Source organism: Medicago sativa, chromosome 8, assembly GCF_051527215.1.
Source record: "Medicago sativa cultivar Bolivia chromosome 8, Bolivia_mono, whole genome shotgun sequence".
NCBI lineage: Eukaryota > Viridiplantae > Streptophyta > Magnoliopsida > Fabales > Fabaceae > Medicago > Medicago sativa.
Genome location: NC_140756.1, coordinates 39409283 through 39428702, shown reverse-complemented (window position 1 = coordinate 39428702; position 19420 = coordinate 39409283). Strand labels below are relative to the sequence as shown.

Sequence of the window (19420 nt, the reverse complement as noted above, 5' to 3'; positions counted from 1 at the left end):
TATATTAAAAAAATCAAATTATATTTTATAAGAAATTAAATTATTAGAAATTAAATTATTTATAAGAAATTAATTTGATTTTATAAAAAATCAAATTATATTTTATAAAAAAAAGGGTCGCATGTTTCACTACTCAAGGAAGGGTCGCAGGTTTTTCACCCTCTTTCTCCAAATTCCAATTTGATTTCACACTCACCCTCTTTCTCCAAATTCCAATTTTAGTCTCCCTCCACACCTCCAAATTCCAAATCCCTAAATTTCACTTTCCCCCCAAATCTAAAACCTAAGTCTCCATACACACCTCCAAAACACTTAATCCCTAAATTTCACTTTCCCCCGAAATCTAAAACCTAAGTCTCCACACACCTCCAAAACCGAATTGAAGCAATCGGTTGGAGTTATTGAGTCCGAACATGGTAATCGCACATGCATGGTAATCGAAGCAAATTGTGAGTTCCCTGCGACATCTTCTCCAATTCCTCAATCTCAATCTCACCTCCAAAACGGAATCGAAGCTATCGAGCTGTTCCTCTACTTCCTTTTCTTCACCGTTCCTCATTCCTTCACTCAATCGAAGCATAACTCTTCACTGTTCCTTGGTTCCTTCACTCAATCGATTCTGCTTCAAATCTCCTTTCCCAGCTCAAGGTACACTCTAACCCTAGTTTCTTTCTCACAGTAATGTTGTTTTTTTTTTTTTTATATTTTTTATTTAATTAGTTAATTTGTAACCTAAAGTAAAAAATATAATGAAGAGGGGTTGTGAGAAATTGGGTTTTACTCTTGATTTTAATGTATGTATAACCCAAAAATGAAACATATTTTACGGAGCCTTTGAATGTTATGTTGTTCATGGCCACATAACAAAAATAAGGAGTTTATGAGATAGTGATAGTGAGGGGAATTGAATTTGAACCTGATGTCTTATAATTGAAGTTATATAGATAGATATAGTCTATAAGACAATTATATCTAGAGTTCTTTAACTTAATTTAAAGCTATAAAGAAAGTTTTTATTTTTTAATCTTATGTCAATTTAGTCTTTTATATTTGAAAGTGTTTACATTGTAAAACCAATTTTCATTCTTAATTTATTTTGGTTGTAAATTTGTGTGCACGTTGACTTCATAATTTAATGATCTACAGCCGAATGTTTCACAACTCAGTACTATAATTAGACTCTTGTTGACAACACTAGAGTGGCAATTTTAGATAAAATTTGACAACTTGTGTTTCTGGAATGGTTAAACTTTCATCTTCATTATCTTCAATTGCTGCTTTATCATATTCATCATGTGGGCTTTTTAGGGAATGCCAAATTGAATGTTTTAGTATATTTGAGGATTACCAATTGAAGGGTACAACATAGTTGCTGCACACTTTGTTTTGTTTTAGTATATTCATCTCACTTTGTTATGAATTCAAGTTCCTAATTTGTTTTGTCTTGCTGCTATAAGTTTTTGGCATTTTGTTGTGAATTCTCTTACTCACCAAAGCACAGAATCGCGCCAACGTCCTTCAACTCAAACTGATTGGACAGAGTCATCCAACTGGATTGACTGCGAATTTGTTGAAGCTGTTTGAGCCTAGGCCACCGTTGGAGTATAAACCTCCACCGGAGAAACGAAAATGTCCTCCTTTAACAGGGATGGCGCAATTTGTGAGCAAATTTGCTGAAACTTCTGTTCTTTTCCTGCACTGGGTAAAATATGTTGGGAGTATTTCAATCTCTTCCCTTTTTTATTAAATTCTTAGTTAGCCTACATTTGATGTTGCTAGAACTTTATTTTTGGCTTTAAAGGCTATCAAAACAAAATCAGCCGTTGAGAAGATGTTATGGTATTTTCTATATTACCCATAGTTGTTTCCATTTTATCAATTTTAAAATTATCTAAAACTTATAAAAATGATTGACATAAATTTGAGGTCTGGTGTTTTATCATCTGATTCTTGTGTCTGTGTATTAATTGTTGTTTATTGTATAATTATGCCAGGGATGTCTGGGCGAGACAAGGATAGGGGTAAGGCTCATGCTGCACCTCGTGGGAAGAAAAATAAGTTTCGAAATAGAATAGATGTAACCTCAGACCCTACCAGACAGTGGGTTCGGCCGACGGGGGTTGCCTTCCGTAACATTGATGAACGGACTGGTACTCCTAGTCCTACTGCTACTACTCCACCACCTTTCTCCACTCCATTCCCAACTATTCTTCCAGCAGCTACTACTAGTCAGCCCCCCACACATTCTATGCCTGGTTTTGCCATGCCCGGATTTACTCCGCCATCCACACATTCGCCAAATTACAACACCACCTCATATATTCGTCCCGCATCATTTTCAGAAGCTTCTACTAGTCAGCCCCCCACACATTCTTTGCCTGGTTTTGCCATGCCCGAATTTACTCCGCCATCCACACATTCGCCAGGTTACAACACCACCCATACCACCCCATATATTGTCCGAGAGGGCTTTAACACATCTGTTCCACCACCATTATCAAACATGGAGATGATGCAAGACATTATGAGAGAGGGAAATTTCCTAGACTTAATGCAACTTGCTGAACAACCACAACAACAACAACCACAACAACAACAACAAAACAACCAAGATGAAGAGGTACCGTCTGGGGGCGATCAACAACGACGACCACCACGACCACCACGACGTCACATCGATGAAGCATGGGAGTATGTGGATAATCTTCTTGTGGTTACACCGACACCTGAAACGTAAGTAATAAAAATTTAATTTGTTACTTATGTTTGACTTAATTCTTATTAGTTTTTTAAATGCATAATTTAATTAACAATTCAAATTTTGTAGGTTGGAGCCATCCAAGGGAGTATCAGAATATATTAGATTGGCGATCCACTTGTTTTACCCTAAAAATAGGTGTTGGGCTGTATACAAAGATCTTACTGTCGACGATAGGGCGACACTTTTTAATTAATTTTCGGTAAACACATTTTATTGAATATTAAATAATTGTATTTACTTTATAATATGGTTTATTTTTTAAATTATTGAGTGTCTAATAATTTTTTTATTGCAGAAATTTTGTGTATGGCAACCTCATCATCACGCTCTTGTAGAAAAAAAACTTTCATAAGGTAGCTGCAAAACGTTTATCTGATTTTTATTATGATGAACGGAAAGAATTGAAGAAACGCAAGGGCATTTATCGTCCGTCTTGGATCGGAGAAAAAAGTTGGGAGTTATTAAACAAGTATTGGATGGAAGATCCACATTTTAACAACCGGTCCAAAGCTTACAAGGTGAATAGGGCATCCAATGTAGGAGGACAGTTGCACGCACAAGGCTGTGTCAGTACCGCTACCCATGCTAGAAATTTGGTAAAAAAAATATTAACTGTTTATATTTAACTATTTATATTTCTATATATGTATATATTAAATTTGCCAAATGTTCTAATTGGTTAATATTTTTGTTTGTGCAATTAGAAAAACACTTTGCAAAGAGATCCTTATCCGGAAGAGATCCATGAAGAGACTCGTTTCAGTCAGCGTAAGGGTCGGTATGTCGATGCTCGAGCTAGCAATACCCGGGTAAATTTGTAATCATTTTCTGTTCTCTGCTGTGTTCAAATGATGAAGTATTCATTTTAATGGATTGTGTTTATGGTTGGATGACTGAATGAGGTCTGTCTAAGTTGCAATGTATGTTGGAAATTTGGGTCCTTTACTGAGAACAAACTATGTTGCTGCTGCACATCCTCAAATAGCTAGAAATTATGCTCTACAAATAGCTTGCTGCTGCTGTGTGTTTGTTTGTTTTGCATCTGTTTTGTTGTTGTTTTGTTGTTGAGCTAACAGCACAGCTCTAAGAACACTAGCAGGAAACATTGGATTTCTAGTAGTTTAGACTTTAGTGAGAAGAAACTATGTTGTTGCTGCTGCACATCCTCAAATAGCTAGAAGTTATGCTCTACAATAGCTTGCTGCTGTGTGTTTGTTTTGTATCGATTTTGACTTTATTATTTATTACTTTTATTTATAGGATGATTATGACACGAATGTAGCGAAGTATTTGGCGGAGAATTCTGGGATTCCATCATATCCAGAAATTCCCTACCCCATTAAACTTAAATTATGGGCAAAGGTTGCAGGAAAAGGAAGACCGGGTAGAATGTACGGTCTTGGGCCGTTAGCCGGCAATGTGGTACATGGAAATTTGTTTTATGTTCCTCCTCCACCAGAGTCCTCATCTCGTTCTAGAGAGTTGCCTCTTGAAATGCAATCAATGATGCAACGAATGAACCAAGAGTTGCAATCTCAAAAGGAGGCGTTGGCAAGGAAAGAAGAATCAGAGAATGAGTTAAGGGAATTGTTGGCCAAACAGGCAGAGGAAATGAGAAAATTACAAAGGATGGTTACAAAAAGGATGGGTGGCATGAAGAGTAGGAAGACATTTGAATCATCGTCGCCATCGAGTCAATTATCACCATCGGTTCAAGAAGACCAAATACATGAAGACAACGACGACAACGTTGATGATGAGGAGGACGGTGTGAGGGATGATGATGATAGCGAGTAATTTTTATTCTTGTTGTGTATTCAACAGTTTCTTTTTTTTTGAGGTAATGTCTTCAGCTGTTGTTATTAGCAGATTTCAGTTGCTGTTTTTTGGTTAGGGACTAGTTTGGGGCAGGCACTTTTGGGGTGTTTTAGGTGGTTTGCAGTGGTTATGTTCCACTGTCAAAGATAATGCTAGTTGCATTTATGAATATTGTTTTATGTGATTAATTATCAACATGATGTCTTTCATCGGAAAATATTTTTTTTTTTGAAATTTTGGCGTAATCTTTATTTTCGTTTTTTCTGAAATTTTGACGCGTTTTTGCCCCAATTTTTTTTATTTTAATTAATTAATTTACCGACGAAAATTTTGTCGGAAACAATATCAAATATTTTGGCGCCTCTTTTGAATAATTCTGCGCCTTTTTCAAAATCAAAATTTGAATTTAAATTTTTAATTTAAATATAATTATTTCCTAGGAACATTTCGTCGGAAAGCATGTGTCAGACGACAGTCTGCAAACTGTTTTCCTGCCAACAGTTCCTCGGCAATTTCCACGGAAATTTTCTGACACATATTTTCCTCGGAAATTCCTCGGAAAGTTGTAGGAACAAGTCCAAAATTTCCTATGGTTGCTTTCCTCGGTAATTTCCTCGGAAAACAATGTTTCCGACGAATTTGGGATGTTTTCCGAGGAAAAAATTCCTAGGAAAATCCAGAATTTCTTGTAGTGATGGTGTCTTATATTTATAGAGAGGAATCATTGTGCTGATAAGTTGGCTGCCATTGGTTTATCTTTGAATTCTCGTTTTTTGGTGGGATCAACTTCCTAGTCAGATTAGGGAAGATTTTTCTAGAAATAGAATGGGGTTCACTTGTTTTAGATTATTGTTATTTCTTTATGAGGGTTTGGTTGTTTGTCCCCCCTCATTTTTTGTATCTTTCTCTTTGATATATATATATATATATATATATATATATATATATATATATATATATATATATATATATATATATATATATATATTATGGTCTTGCTTCTCTAGCAAGTCCCTTTTGTTTAGAAAAAAAATTACCCTTAACATAATACATGTCTACGTTTGTTGTAAGTTTACTAAATTTTATTCCCAAGTATAAAATGTTTCTGGGAGTAGAAAAATTTTCTCAAGAAAAGGGTGGGAATAAAGTTGTCATGAAGATGAGAATAAATTTATGTGTAACTACCTATTATAATCCACATTCTTAAGGTTCCTAAGAATATTATAATGTTAACCAAACATCTTTTTTTTAATACCTTGAAATAAAATTCAAATCTTTATATTCCTATGAATAAATTTGGTAATATTATAATCCCTATTCTTAAGGTTCCTGAGAAAATAATAATGTTAACCAAACATCTTTTTTCTGAATACCTTAAAATAAAATTCAAATCTTTATATTCCTAGAAATAAATTTGGTAATATTATAATCCATATTCTTAAGGTTCCTGAGAATATTATAATGTTAACCAAACATCTTTTTTTCTATTGGAGCTAATCCTTGACCACATAACAGGTGGCATCCCTTGATAAACTTAATAGCAGGTAGGCTCGGTTCTTGGAGTAACATGTACATCAGCCTTGGCGGCAGGGTATTTCTTCTCAACTATGTTCTTAACTCAATTCCTTTCTTCTACTTGTCTTATGAAAATGTCGACAATGGTGAGGAGGAGATTGTCCCCTTGTGAAGAGATTTCCTTTTAGTGGGCCAAAGAAAGCGAACAAGATAGCATGGGTCAATTGGGCATATGTTTGTTTGCCTAAATGGGACAGTGGTTTTGGTATGAGGGGAATAATGTGAATCGGCATTACTAGGTAAGTGGAGAAACAAACTTAACAATTACAAAGTTAGGATTTAGAAGAGTGTCCTCAAGTCCCAGTATGAAGATTGCTTTCCTTCTCCACACCTACGGGGTCACCCTGGTTGTCTGCAGAAGGCATCCACGTTGTGGACTGATATTTCACTATTTATGGTGATAGAAAGGCTACCGATCAGGAATGATTTTCAGAGGGAGTAGCACTTGTTTGTTCAGGTATGACGACCTCTTTTTGGCATGATCCATGGTGTGGGATTGACCTTTTAGTGAGGTTTAGTAGACTGTTCTACTTACCCCAACATAAAGAGGGCTTGGTAGGAGAATTAGGGTCCTGGGAAGGTAGCCATTGGACTTGGGATCTTAGGTGTTGATAGGTGGTAGATCGAAGGATCATATTGTTTATGTCGTGACTAAGGTATAGAGATCTTGGTCTCCTCCTAAAGGTATTGCCTTTTCTTGGCAAAAACTTCTGGTTCCGGTGCCAACCCAATAAAAGTTGGTGAGACGTAGGGTACCTTTTGCCTCCAATTTGGTATTAGTGGGCTAGGTGGTTGAGGTTGGAGTTTGTGTCTCCAAGAGATCTTGTCTGTCAATTTCATAGCTTTCTTGGTTTTGGTTGGAAGAAAAGAGTTATGATACGATTGCTTTTAGTTTGGAATGTTATTATGGGGACCATCTGAATTTCCCGAAATGATCTAATCTTTGTTGGTGGCTCGACCATGGGTGAGCGTTTGGTGGATAGAGTTACGTTTCTGGCCTAAATGTGGTTCCTGGCAAAGTGTCCTGCTAGCTCTGCTCTTACTATAAGTGGGAGGTGCATCACATCATGTGTTGGACATGGCAGGGTTATGTGGTGGTGCTCGGCCTGACGTATTGCTAGCTCTGCTCTTACTATAAGTGGGAGGTGCATCACATCATGTGTTGGACATGGCAGGGTTATGTGGTGGTGCTCGGCCTGACGTATTGCGAGGGGGTAGGGGTGGGTATGTGCCTCCTTTCTTTGGGTGTCTCATCCCGTAGATTTGTTCTTCTTTTTGTAGGGGTATATCTCCTTTGAGTTTTTCGTTGAGGAGTTGGCTGTGTTGTTGCAGTAGAGCCTGTTTGCTTTGGTTGTAAGGGTAATTTTAATTTGGACCACTTGAAGTATTGGTCCAACTTAGACCCTTTTTTTTTCACCATTAGATTTGTCTATGCACATAATACTATGATACACCCCGTGCACTTGATTTTTTCCTTTCTCTCTTCCAGTTTTCTCCACCAGGAACCCATACACTAACCATGACCGCTCTCACTTCACAGTACAAACTCTCACTAGTAATTTTTTGCAACTAAAATCACAAAGAGGACCCTATAGTAATACAACTAAAATCAATATTTATTCAAACAGATTTTGCTTAATTAATACAAACCTTTGACACACACGCACATACTAAAACAACAGTCATCAACAGATCCATGGAGGTCTACAAACAAAACACATAAATTGAAGGAACATTTTCTTAAAGAAATAATAGATGTGAGGTAAAATTGTAGCAATAAACTATCTTGGAAATCATGTTGATGATTGTTGTTAATTAAGTGAAGCAATATGATAAATATTAAGTATTGGGGATTTGGAAAGAGAAGGTGGATGAACCTAAGATCAAGTGGATAAAAATTATTTTACCAAAGATAAGTTAAATATAATATCAAAAAACATATGTTTTGATTTATATGGTTTGATATAGAAATGATGATTGACCCTTTATAAACTTGCATATTCACTCTTTTTCTTATTATGTATCATCACTCATTGATTTCTCGCAAGCAACAATGCGGTGGTCGGAACTCGAAACACGGCGGAGGACGGTTGAGGGTCGCTAGCTTGTATTTGGTGTATGGGTTCCTGATGGAGAAAACTGGAAGAGAAAAGGGGGAAAAAATCAAGTGCAGGTGGTGTATTGTGCATAGATGAATCTAATAGTGAGAAATTGTGGTCCAAGTTGGACCTATACTTCCATGGGTGCAAACTAAACGGACCCTGGTTGTAGACCTTGGTGTGGTTGTTTTCTTAACTTTTTTGGGGTTTTCTTGTTCAAATGTTTTGGAATTTTTTGCTTTCTATATCTCTTACTCTGTGTCTCTCCCATTTCTTTTGATATATATATATATATATATATATATATATATATATATATATATATCATTAAAAAAAAACTTACCTTACACTGTAAAAAACAAATAAAAACTTACTTTATAATGAATTAGTAATTCGGAATGAAATATATATTTTATGATTTGGAATGAAATATAATGTCATTAAAAAAACTTACCTTACACCGTAAAAAAAAACAAATAAAAACAATTACTTTATAATGAATTAGTAATTCGGAATGAAATATATATTTTTTGATTTGGAATGAAATATATATTGACTTACCTTATAGACAATGAATTAGTAATTCGAAATGAAATATATAACTTTTGACTTGGAATGAAATATATAATGAAAGGGTGTTATATGAAGAACTGTTTGTGGGACGATTCATTTGACAATCAAAATATACAGAGAAAAGTAGGTATTGACATAAATATCAAAGTAAAAGAGAGAGAAAGTAAAAACATAATTTGAGTATAATAGATAAATTTGTCACAAAATAGTTGTATAAATATTATTTGTCATATTTAAAATATCATTATGAAATTTTGATATTTCTCTTTTACACATGAAAAACATTTGATTATAAAAACTAATAAAATATTCCACCGAATCTTCATATTTACATCATCAATAATTTAATTTTGAAAAAAATAACACCAATAATTTATAATATCCGTAAGTAAGTAAGTAAGTAAAATATTCCACCGTAAATATCATTATGATTATTAAAAAAATACCGTACCAAGGATCATAGAAAATAAAGATTCCGTCAAAAAATAGTATAAAAGGAAAACTTGTAGTATATATACCACGTCTCTCACAGTAGAAAGCAGAGTAGTGCTACTGGTTGCTTCTATGTCAACATTAACAATGGAGCTTTCACCAGCTTCAGAAGTTATTCCAAATTTAGATTTAATGCATAATGTTTTGGAGTCTTCTCATACTGCTCTAACTCTTAAATATACAAACAAAGATTCTGTTCCTTCAACAGCTATTCTCAACAAGCTTTTATGCTGCTTTGGGCCCTTAATTGAATCAAAGACTGAACTGCTAGCGAAGACTAACGGCGTCAGAGTTGTTTTCCAGAAACGTTGTGATGCAGAAAATGCTGTTACTCATTTCGGAAAGTATCGTTTTGGATCTTCACTAAAAAGCTTCCGTCTCAAGGTTTTGCCTCATAAACCAAATAAAGGTACTGCAAAACGAGGCAGGAAAAGCAAGAAACAATCAAGTTTTGTGCATGATGTTTCTGCAGTTTGATGTATTTGGTTTCAATCTTTTGTGCATCTTTTGTCGAAATTATTGTGTTCTTCTTTAGTTAGTTTATTTGAATATCAACTACATTCTTAATTTGTTTAGTTAGTACATTTTTTTTTTCACTACCAAAAAAAAAAGTTAGTACATTTTTTTTTTGGGTAGTTCGTATGTACTTTGATGAGTTATTATTAATTTATTTAAAAATCAACTTTCATACTTTGATTAGTTATTAATTTGGCTAGCATGATAATTCCACCGAATTGTTAGATTAACTCTTCATTTTGTTTATTTTGGTTGTACCTATGAGTTATTATTAATTTTTTTTATCACGTTTGAACGTTGTGAAAGATTGAAAAGTGTCTTTTCGTTAGACTCAATTACTATTGCTGGTCTTCTCCTTTACTTAATGAAGGTTTTCTTCTGTAAAGTTTCTCAAAATCAGCAGGTAATTCCACAGGCAATCGAAGATTCTGGTAGTGTTACTTTTTAATGCAGTACACAAAATACATTTCAACTGATAAATTATTGATTTATTTTACTTATAATATGTTTTTTTTTCAAATCAAATAATTTATTTTGAATGTTTATATGATATATATAAATAAGAGATACCATCCAAATTTAGCACAATTAGTTGATGTATGGTGTGTAAATATTGTAAAATATTATATAACGAGTTAATTTTATATTCATAATAAAAATTTCTTTTCCAAAAAAATATAGATTTTATTTTACAAAGAAATGAAATAAAGATATGAAGTTTCAATAAAATTAAAAATGAGAAGGATCGTAGTAAAAATAGAGTTGCAAATAAAGTTCTATTTGATTTTTTTTATTTTTTTTATGACTAAAAGTTCTAATTGATTTTTATTTGCTTAAAAAGTTTTCCATTCATGTCAGCCGGTTTTTCAAAGATATTAAATAATTTTGTTTTAGATGCGATCGGCATGGTGGCGAGAGATTGTGAAAATTCAGGAGGGTATAGGTGTGGAGGGTGGGAGTTGGTTTGAAGCGAATGTAAAGAAAGTTGTGGGTAACGGTTTCAATTCGTATTTTTGGTCGGATTATTGGGTAGGGTCGACGAAGTTGATGGAGTGTTTTCGGAGGTTATATGATTTGTCTATTCATAAAGACAAGACGGTGGGAGAGATGTGTGCTTTGGGTTGGGAAGACGGAGGGGATGCTTGGGGTTGGAGGCGTAGGTTAATGGCCTGGGAGGAGGAGTTAGTGGGGGAACTTATGATTTTACTGGCTAATGTGTCTTTACAGGATTCTAGACAGGATGTTTGGTTGTGGCGTCCAGATGCAGGTGATGGCTATACTGTGCGTGGCGTGTATCAAATGCTTATGAGGCAAGAGATGCACGATCATGATGACATATTGGATGCGGTGTGGCACAAAAGTGTTCCTTTAAAGGTTTCTATATGTGTGTGGCGTCTTTTCCGTAATAGGTAGCCTACAAAGGACAATTTATGGCGTCGTGGAGTTATTCCCCTTGACTCTCAACTTTGTGTTTCAGGCTGTGGACAAATGAGACAGCAGCACATTTAATCATTCATTGTCCTACTTTTGGCTCTCTTTGGCAACTGGTGAAGAAAATTGGATTGGTGTGTTTTCTGTGGATCCCCATAATGTTATGGATCATTTTCAACTATTCATTTATTCCACCGGTGGATATAATTCTCGTCGTTCATTCCTTCAATTAATTTGGCTCTGTTGTATTTGGGTTATTTGGAGCGAACGGAACCATAGGTTGTTCTCTAATAAAGTTAAATCGGTAGTGCAGCTTATGGAGTAGGTGAAAATCACTTCTCTTACCTGGTTGAAAGCTAGAAATGTTTGCTTTCCTTTTGGTTATCATATATGGTGGCATCAACCCCTAGTTTGTTTGGGGATTGGTTGACTGGTGTTTTGCTTTTTTAGACTTATTTAGACTGGTTTTTGTAATTATGCTTTGCTTCTCTTTGTACTCCTTGTGCTATGAAGCAGATGCTTTTGTTAATATATCTCATTTTGGTTTGTTCAAAAAAAAAGATGCAATCCTAATCAAATCAAGGAGCAACGGTTTATAAAATGCATCTCCCCTAATCAAATATACTATATGGTTTTTTGAGAGTTTGGTTGTAAACTTGTTTTCAAGAACAATGTGTTAGTATTCTTTCAAAAAAAAAAAAAAACAATGTGCTAGTACTAGAAATAAATATTAGTTATAATTTCTATGTATTTTGGGGATGAATGTATGTAATACGTATGAACATAATTTTAAAAGGGTTTCTTATTTTGTATTTATAATTTTTATTTTGTTTAATATGGTGAATGCATTTGCAGTATTAATATCAAGAATGGAATTGGGCAGGAAATCATACATTATGTCATGAATGATATAAGCGTAGGATTTTCTCACTAATTAATGACAGAAAATAGAAAACCTTACTAATGATTTTTGGTTAGTGACGGAAATGTATTTAGTCTAAAATTTGTGATGGAATACTTCTTCCTAATTGGAGAGGGAAATTTTCTGTTAATAGATCATAAGCTCCAATGCTAGATTCTCTTTATTTTGGATTCTGAAACACTTTGTATTTTGTAATAGTTTCTTAGGCACACCTTGTGCTTGAAAAATGCTACTGTTGTGTTAATATAATTCCATTTTGGTTTGTGCAAAAAAAAAAAAAAATAATGACAGAAATATAAATCAAAATGTTGTTTTCTACTGCATATTTACAGGATGTATAGAATTAGTGGCGGATTTTTCGGTTTCCAATAGTGATGGAACGCTCTATTTCACTCACTAATATTTAGAGAGGAGAAAAAACATTTCGAATCATCGATCGTCACTAAATCTATCATTAAATCGATTTGATAGAATTTAAGTGGTTTAACAACGAATTTGAACCCTCTCTGTTAGTGTTTTTCTATTAGCTAGTGTTCTAACCCTTAACTTATTTCTGACCTTTAACTTATATATATTTTTTTTTGAAAGAAACCTTTAACTTATATTATATTCAATGAATTACTTCTTCCGAAAGATATATATCACCTGAGAATGACATTTGTATGTGAGATATAATAAGGGCATTAATATTAAAAATTGAAGGATCATTGTTAAAATTGTACAAAAGGAATACATGTGGTAATACATCTCTAATTAATAAAAAAGCATTGAAGGCTCATTATTAAAAATTGTATAAAATGAATGCATGTGGTAATATAAACAAAGCACGTCTCTCAGAATAGAATCTGCTGGAATTTCATCTATGTTAACATTAGAGATGGAGCTTTCACCAGCTTCTGAAATTAGTCCAAATTTGAGTTTAGTGCATAATGCTTTGAAATCTTCTCTAACTCTTAAATATACAAACAAATATTTTGTTCCTTCAACAGCTATTCTCAACAAGCTTTTATGCTCCTTTGGGCCCTTAATTTAATTAAGACTGAACTGCTAGCAAAGACTAATGGCGCTTTTACTCATATGATCAGAAAGTATCGTTTTGGATTTGCACTACAAAGCTTTCATCTCAAGGTTTTGCCTCATAAGCCAAAGAAAGGTACTGGAAAGCGAGGCAGGAAAAGCAAGAATCAATCAAGTTTTGGGTATGATGCTTCTGCAGTTTGATGCATTGGTTTACAATTCTTTTTCGAAAATCTTGTGGTTTACTGTAATCTTTTGTGGTTAGTTTATTTGAATATCAACATTCTTAATAACTTTTGATGAGTTGTTAATTTATTTTTTTTTTGTCGGGTAGTCTAGTGGCTAGAATTCACATTATAAAGTGAATTAATTTTTTTTCTAGCCACTAGACTACCCGACAAAAAAAAAATTAATTCACTTTATAAGGTGAATTCTAGCCACTAGACTACCCGACAAAAAAAAATTAACAACTCATCAAAAGTTTTTTTTTTGTCCTATTTGTCCTAGAATTCATTAATTTATTTTTTTTTTGTCGGGTAGTCTAGTGGCTAGAATTCACATTATAAAGTGAATTAATTTTTTTTCTAGCCACTAGACTACCCGACAAAAAAAAAAATTAATTCACTTTATAAGGTGAATTCTAGCCACTAGACTACCCGACAAAAAAAAATTAACAACTCATCAAAAGTTTTTTTTTTGTCCTATTTGTCCTAGAATTCACCTTATACTTATAAAGTGAATAAGTGGGGTGTCCAGGGTTCGAACCCCGGCCCCTGCATATAATAAATCATTGTCCTCCTACCAACTGAGCTATGCTCACGGGACTTTTGAGTTGTTAATTTATTTACATATCAACATTATTACTTTGATTAGTTATTAATTTGGCTAACATGCTAGTATTATATATAGTTGATTGGTAACTTACTAATATTCTTCGGAAAACTTGTCCGAATTCTTAAAATCAAATATGTTTGAATGACTAATCTCTTAACACCTAGATCAATTCATTGTTTGCTCTGATTGCAAAAACCAATTTCCTTGATCGGATAAAAAAAAAGGTATACCCATTATTTGTTTTTATGCAATCATTGTTTTTTATTTGTGTCAAATGAATCACGTAATTTTGTATCACAAATGAAGAATTAATCTAAACTATTAATAAATGAGTCTTTTCTTTTCTTTTTTTGGTACAAATAAATGAGTCTTTTCTAACATGCAAAATAATAATTGCATTTCCTCTCAAATTTTCAATCACAACACTTGTTTATGTGGCATTTCACCCTTGGCTCCATATGCTTTTCACTTTTCTTTTTTTATCTTTTCCAAAATCCTAATCTAAAACATACGATGTTCACAATTATGGCATTCAAATTATTCGGAAAAAAAATAAAAGAGTAACAAACCATATAATTATGACATTAAAATTCATTTAATGGACCATAATTTATTATTCCCCATCTCAAATCATACAACGTTTTAGGAATTTAACACGTATTAAGAAATACTATAAATTAATTTTGTACGGAAAAAAGATAATATGAGTTGTTTTACAAAACTATTCTTAATAAATGTTATGAGAAAGATAAATTAAAGAATTGAAATAAGAGAGTAATAAATAATTAAGGTTATGATAGGAAAAGTAACATTAATGATTTATTGCTATCGTAAAGCAACTTATAATTTGGTACAATTTTTTTTTTACAAAGCGGTTTATAATTTAACTCATCAAATATTCATACTCATGTATTTATGCACCACTTTTATTCACAATATGGGTACTAACTTCTTAGAAAATCTTGCTTAGGGTTAACAATCTCTCTCGCATCTTCCTGTAGTTGTTTTTTTTTTTGCTTTCACACCGGTTTCCGACCCACCAAGGGTGGATGACTAATTTGGCTCATGCGTAGAGGCATGCGCATTGGTCAAGTGTTGTTCCTCCTGTAAATCGAACCCGGTATTCCCCGGATACGTCCTTGAAAGGAGCTCCTTGCCACTGGAGCCCAAGCAACCTGGTATTCTTGTAGTTTTATTTGTGCATCTCTCAATGATAGTCATTTTATTTTCATTAATTTATTAATTTACTGTGTTAATGCAGGGGCGGCCAGCTATTATTTTTCAGTCTCCAAAAATATTTTTTGTTGTGATTTATTTTTGAATGATAAATATTTATCCAATGTTTTTTTATATATTTATAATGACAAATATCTATTATGCATTTGTTATTGACAAATATTTTTCCTATTAATTTATATATTTATCAGTGATAAATTAAACCTCATAAAAAACTATGATAAATACATGTCTTGTACTTTTTTTAATTATAAATATTTGTCTCCTATTTTTTAATATCCTTAATATATTAAGAGACAATAATATCCTCTTTTTTTTGGTTTTGAGAAATGGCTAATTCTCTTTTATCCATGCCTATTCAATTGTCTCTTCGTATCACCATTCGGTGTACATCTTTCAATTCTCAATGTCATTATTGTTCTTCTTCTCCTTTTTTTTGTTGCAGCTGCTCCAGTAGCAGTTGCATGGCTGCAACGTTGTCTGAGATAACATGTGAGTTTAGGTTTGATGAATTTGGCCTATGTTAGTTTTACCAAGTCCCCGCAATGGACGTCAAATGTACTTGCAGTGAGTACAATATGAGTATCTAGCATACGATTAGGGTAAATCTCTTTGGTTTTCCATATCTAGTTAGGTCATGCCTTGAGAACGATCCCAAGTTTGTTAGGCCTCCTTTAGTCACAACGTAAGCCTTATCCCTATCTGCGTGCCTCACATGGGAATCTCGGCTTAATCTATTACGCTTGGGTTAAGGGATAGTGTAACACCCTAATTCACAACGTTGATTTATTAAATAATAAGAATATATTTAAATAAAAGGATGTTACACATACTCATTAATATATCATTAAATAAATAAATAATGCCTCATATTTCAGCAGCGGCGAATACTTCAAAATATTTCATAAATAAAAGAATCTGATCCTCCATATTTATTGTGGAAAATAACTAACATAAAGTTTCACAAGACTTAAACTTCATAGAATTAAACAATCAACGTTGACCCCAAGCCTAGTCTTACAGATCAAAGCACGTACTTTTCGACTACATAAAATTACTAAATAATAACAACGGAAGTAAATCCTTGTCGTCACCTTCTAAGTATCCCGCAACTAGAGCTCCTCGTTCTGAGTATATGTACCCCAAGAGTACAGACGCGTAAATACAACATCAACAAAGGGGTGAGAATATACATCATAAGGTTTAGTTGGAATAAATGAATAATATATAAATAGGCATAACATCATTTGTCATCATTTACAACATATTCACAATCATTCATTCTAAGTTATGCATCATCATTATCTATTACTCATCAATTTCAAAACATTAAAGAAATGCACATAACATTCACAATACAGCAACATTAATATATATCAACATGTATGACGGGAAATGCAACTCATACCTAAGACCTATATGCATGTCGGTACCGTTTTCTAATCAACATTTGTATGTCGGAGCTGTGTTAGTAAACATACATACATCATAATCAATATTTGCATGTTAGAGTTGTGTTACTTAACATACATACATCATTCGTCATTCATCGTTCAACATGGTATTACATATGATATGATGCATGAGGGATGACTCATTAAATAATAAATATAACACATCATTAATAGTTATAGGTAAGGGTTATTTCGTCATCACTCATCATCATAGATATCATTTACGTCATCACTACACAACATTATACACATGGTTATTTATTCATCAATCAACATTTTACAACATAGTCATTAAATTATCACTCGACATCATAATTACTCAACGTCGTGATTAAAACATGTACTCTACATTAACTATCTCCATGCACTAAGTGCTTCATCCTCACGACAACTCTTCTTTCTTCGTTCTCAGTTAAGTTTTCACCTTACCATTATCGTTACAACTATCATTTTTATTCTCCCCATTTAAAACAACATTACGACATATTACCTCTTGTCAACATTAATAACCTTATAAGACATTGATTCCATCTCACCATTAGCAGACTCTTTACTCTATGTCACAACTACACCATAACCTAGTGCCTTGCCACACATTCATCGTCATTTATAACCTCATTCACTCTCATCATCCTTACTTCATTCTAACTGAGGTCTTTATCTCTTATCTTGTCTCATCACTAATGTTACCTTTGACATCATTCATTACTTAACACACAACTTTCTATTCTATTCCTATCTTGTCTTCTCAATTCTCTCAACATCATCCATCATCTTAATTCGACCACACTCTATTCTTCATTCATTTTAAACCCATTACATTCATACCTGACATTTATCTGAGGCTCTTTAACTGCTTTGAGGAAATTACTTTGGTGTTTTTTATTTACCAAAACTCATCACTCTAAAATCTCCTTTATTATCGTCTTATACCCCCTTTAACTAAATCGTGCATTTTTAGACTCACTATGTACCCACACTAACTGTTTTATTAAAGTCTCGTCTTATTAATCTTAATTAACTTGATATCTTTTCTCACTTTCATTACCATCTCCGACCTTACCCAATGCTTTAACTCCTACTTACAACGCAACCCACTTCATCATTTACTCGTCACCCAAAACAAGGTATGTCATCGTCTTTACTCGTCATTCACAAGTACCATTTATTAGATCATTCATCATCACCATTCATCAATTATTATCTCATCATAGATCATCATCATACGACAGTTACTTCTCATCCTTAATCAACATCTTATACGAGCATATATACACATCCCTTTCTTTCGTTAGTCATTACTACATTTTAGAATCTACTCTCGTCATTCGTTCTCTCCATTACTACAACTTTCATCCTAATAGTATACCTCATTCTCCATTATAATTAAAATGTTTACTTCCATATTAATATTCCGCATAATGTCTTCCATATATACACTAGGTTTTATTAAGTTTTAAGACCTTATATTCATAAATTGACACTTCATCAATGTCGCTCATTACTTTGGACCTCTATCACCGTGTTCTTGGTTTACTCTAGTTTATACTCTTCAAAGTAGTTTTAGCATTAAACTTATCCTTTAATTTAAGGTATTATTGCTATCTTTGTCAGTTATTCATGAACTACCCTTCTATATCTCTCTTTATCTCACGTATACACTTTTCACCAGTTTATGTGTTAGACTCACTATTACTTTGAGGTAATCACTTCTAATTATGTCTAACCACTATCTCTCATTTAGTTATATTAGTTTAAGGACCCTTACTTTTACTTTACACTTTAACGGCAGGCTTAAACTCACTATTGCTTTTATAGATGTTTTAGAGTCCATTGAAAAGGTTGTGTTGAAATCTCATGAAAAACACAGCATGACTCAAGTACAATAATTTAATCATAACTCAAGTTGTAAATGTCTAAATGGAGTCAAACCAAAGGCAAATTAAAGCTGACATCTTATCTACAACTTTCATCAAGACATCTAAACACAACTAGGAACTGAAAGTGGACGAAAAGTTGGTTTTCCCTATGCTTGGGGAAAGTGCACAACCGTGTTGACCCATTTGTAGTATTTTGATCATAAATCGAATTGTGGATACCTTAATGAGGTCAAACCAAAGCCAATTGAAAGCTAACATCCATATCTACAACATTCATGAAGACACCTAAGCTTGATTCATAACACAAAGTGGTCAAAAAAGTGGTTTTCCTAAGCCTGGAAGGGTGCACGACCGTGCGCCCCCAAAACAAGAAATTAGGCTATAAGATGAGCACGTGTCAGACACCCGAAATCACAGTTTTGTTGCGATTTAGCTTAAGGGGAACTTCCCAAACTCTGTTTTTGACTTAAAACTCACCAAACTCGTCACTAATCATCACCTTATGGTTACCATATCATTGAAACACTAATTTTTTATTAACCTACTAATTAACACACTCTCCACATGGTCAATCCTCAATTCGAAAATCCTAAACTAGTTTCCCTTAATTTTAAGTCTTTCAACATCATTTTTACCTTCGTTCATCATCATTTTCTCATCAAAGTTTACAACATAACAACAACATCATCTTAAGAATTAAACAACCCCCGTTATAAAATAAGATACCCTAAAATGAAAGGATTATTCCCCATACCTTGAATTTTCCAAATGCGGCCTTTGTCTCTCTTTCCTTAGTTAGGGTTTCCTCCTCT

General features: G+C 33.5%; 1 protein-coding gene and 1 pseudogene across 2 annotated transcripts; both read left to right on the top strand.

Annotated features, from left to right (window-relative positions):
- Positions 1-514: 514 nt before the first annotated feature.
- On the top strand, positions 515-4796 carry LOC146899021 (uncharacterized; annotated as a pseudogene). Its single transcript, XR_015022539.1, has 6 exons — positions 515-648; positions 1995-2733; positions 2828-2960; positions 3057-3357; positions 3466-3570; positions 4022-4796. The product of XR_015022539.1 is annotated as an uncharacterized LOC146899021 (transcript).
- Positions 4797-9405: 4609 nt separating this feature from the next.
- On the top strand, positions 9406-9795 carry LOC146899020 (PWWP domain-containing protein 5-like). The gene has a single exon (XM_085736676.1). It carries the CDS (start codon positions 9406-9408, stop codon positions 9793-9795), a length of 390 nt encoding a protein of 129 aa, XP_085592802.1.
- The last annotated feature ends 9625 nt before the right edge of the window (positions 9796-19420 follow it).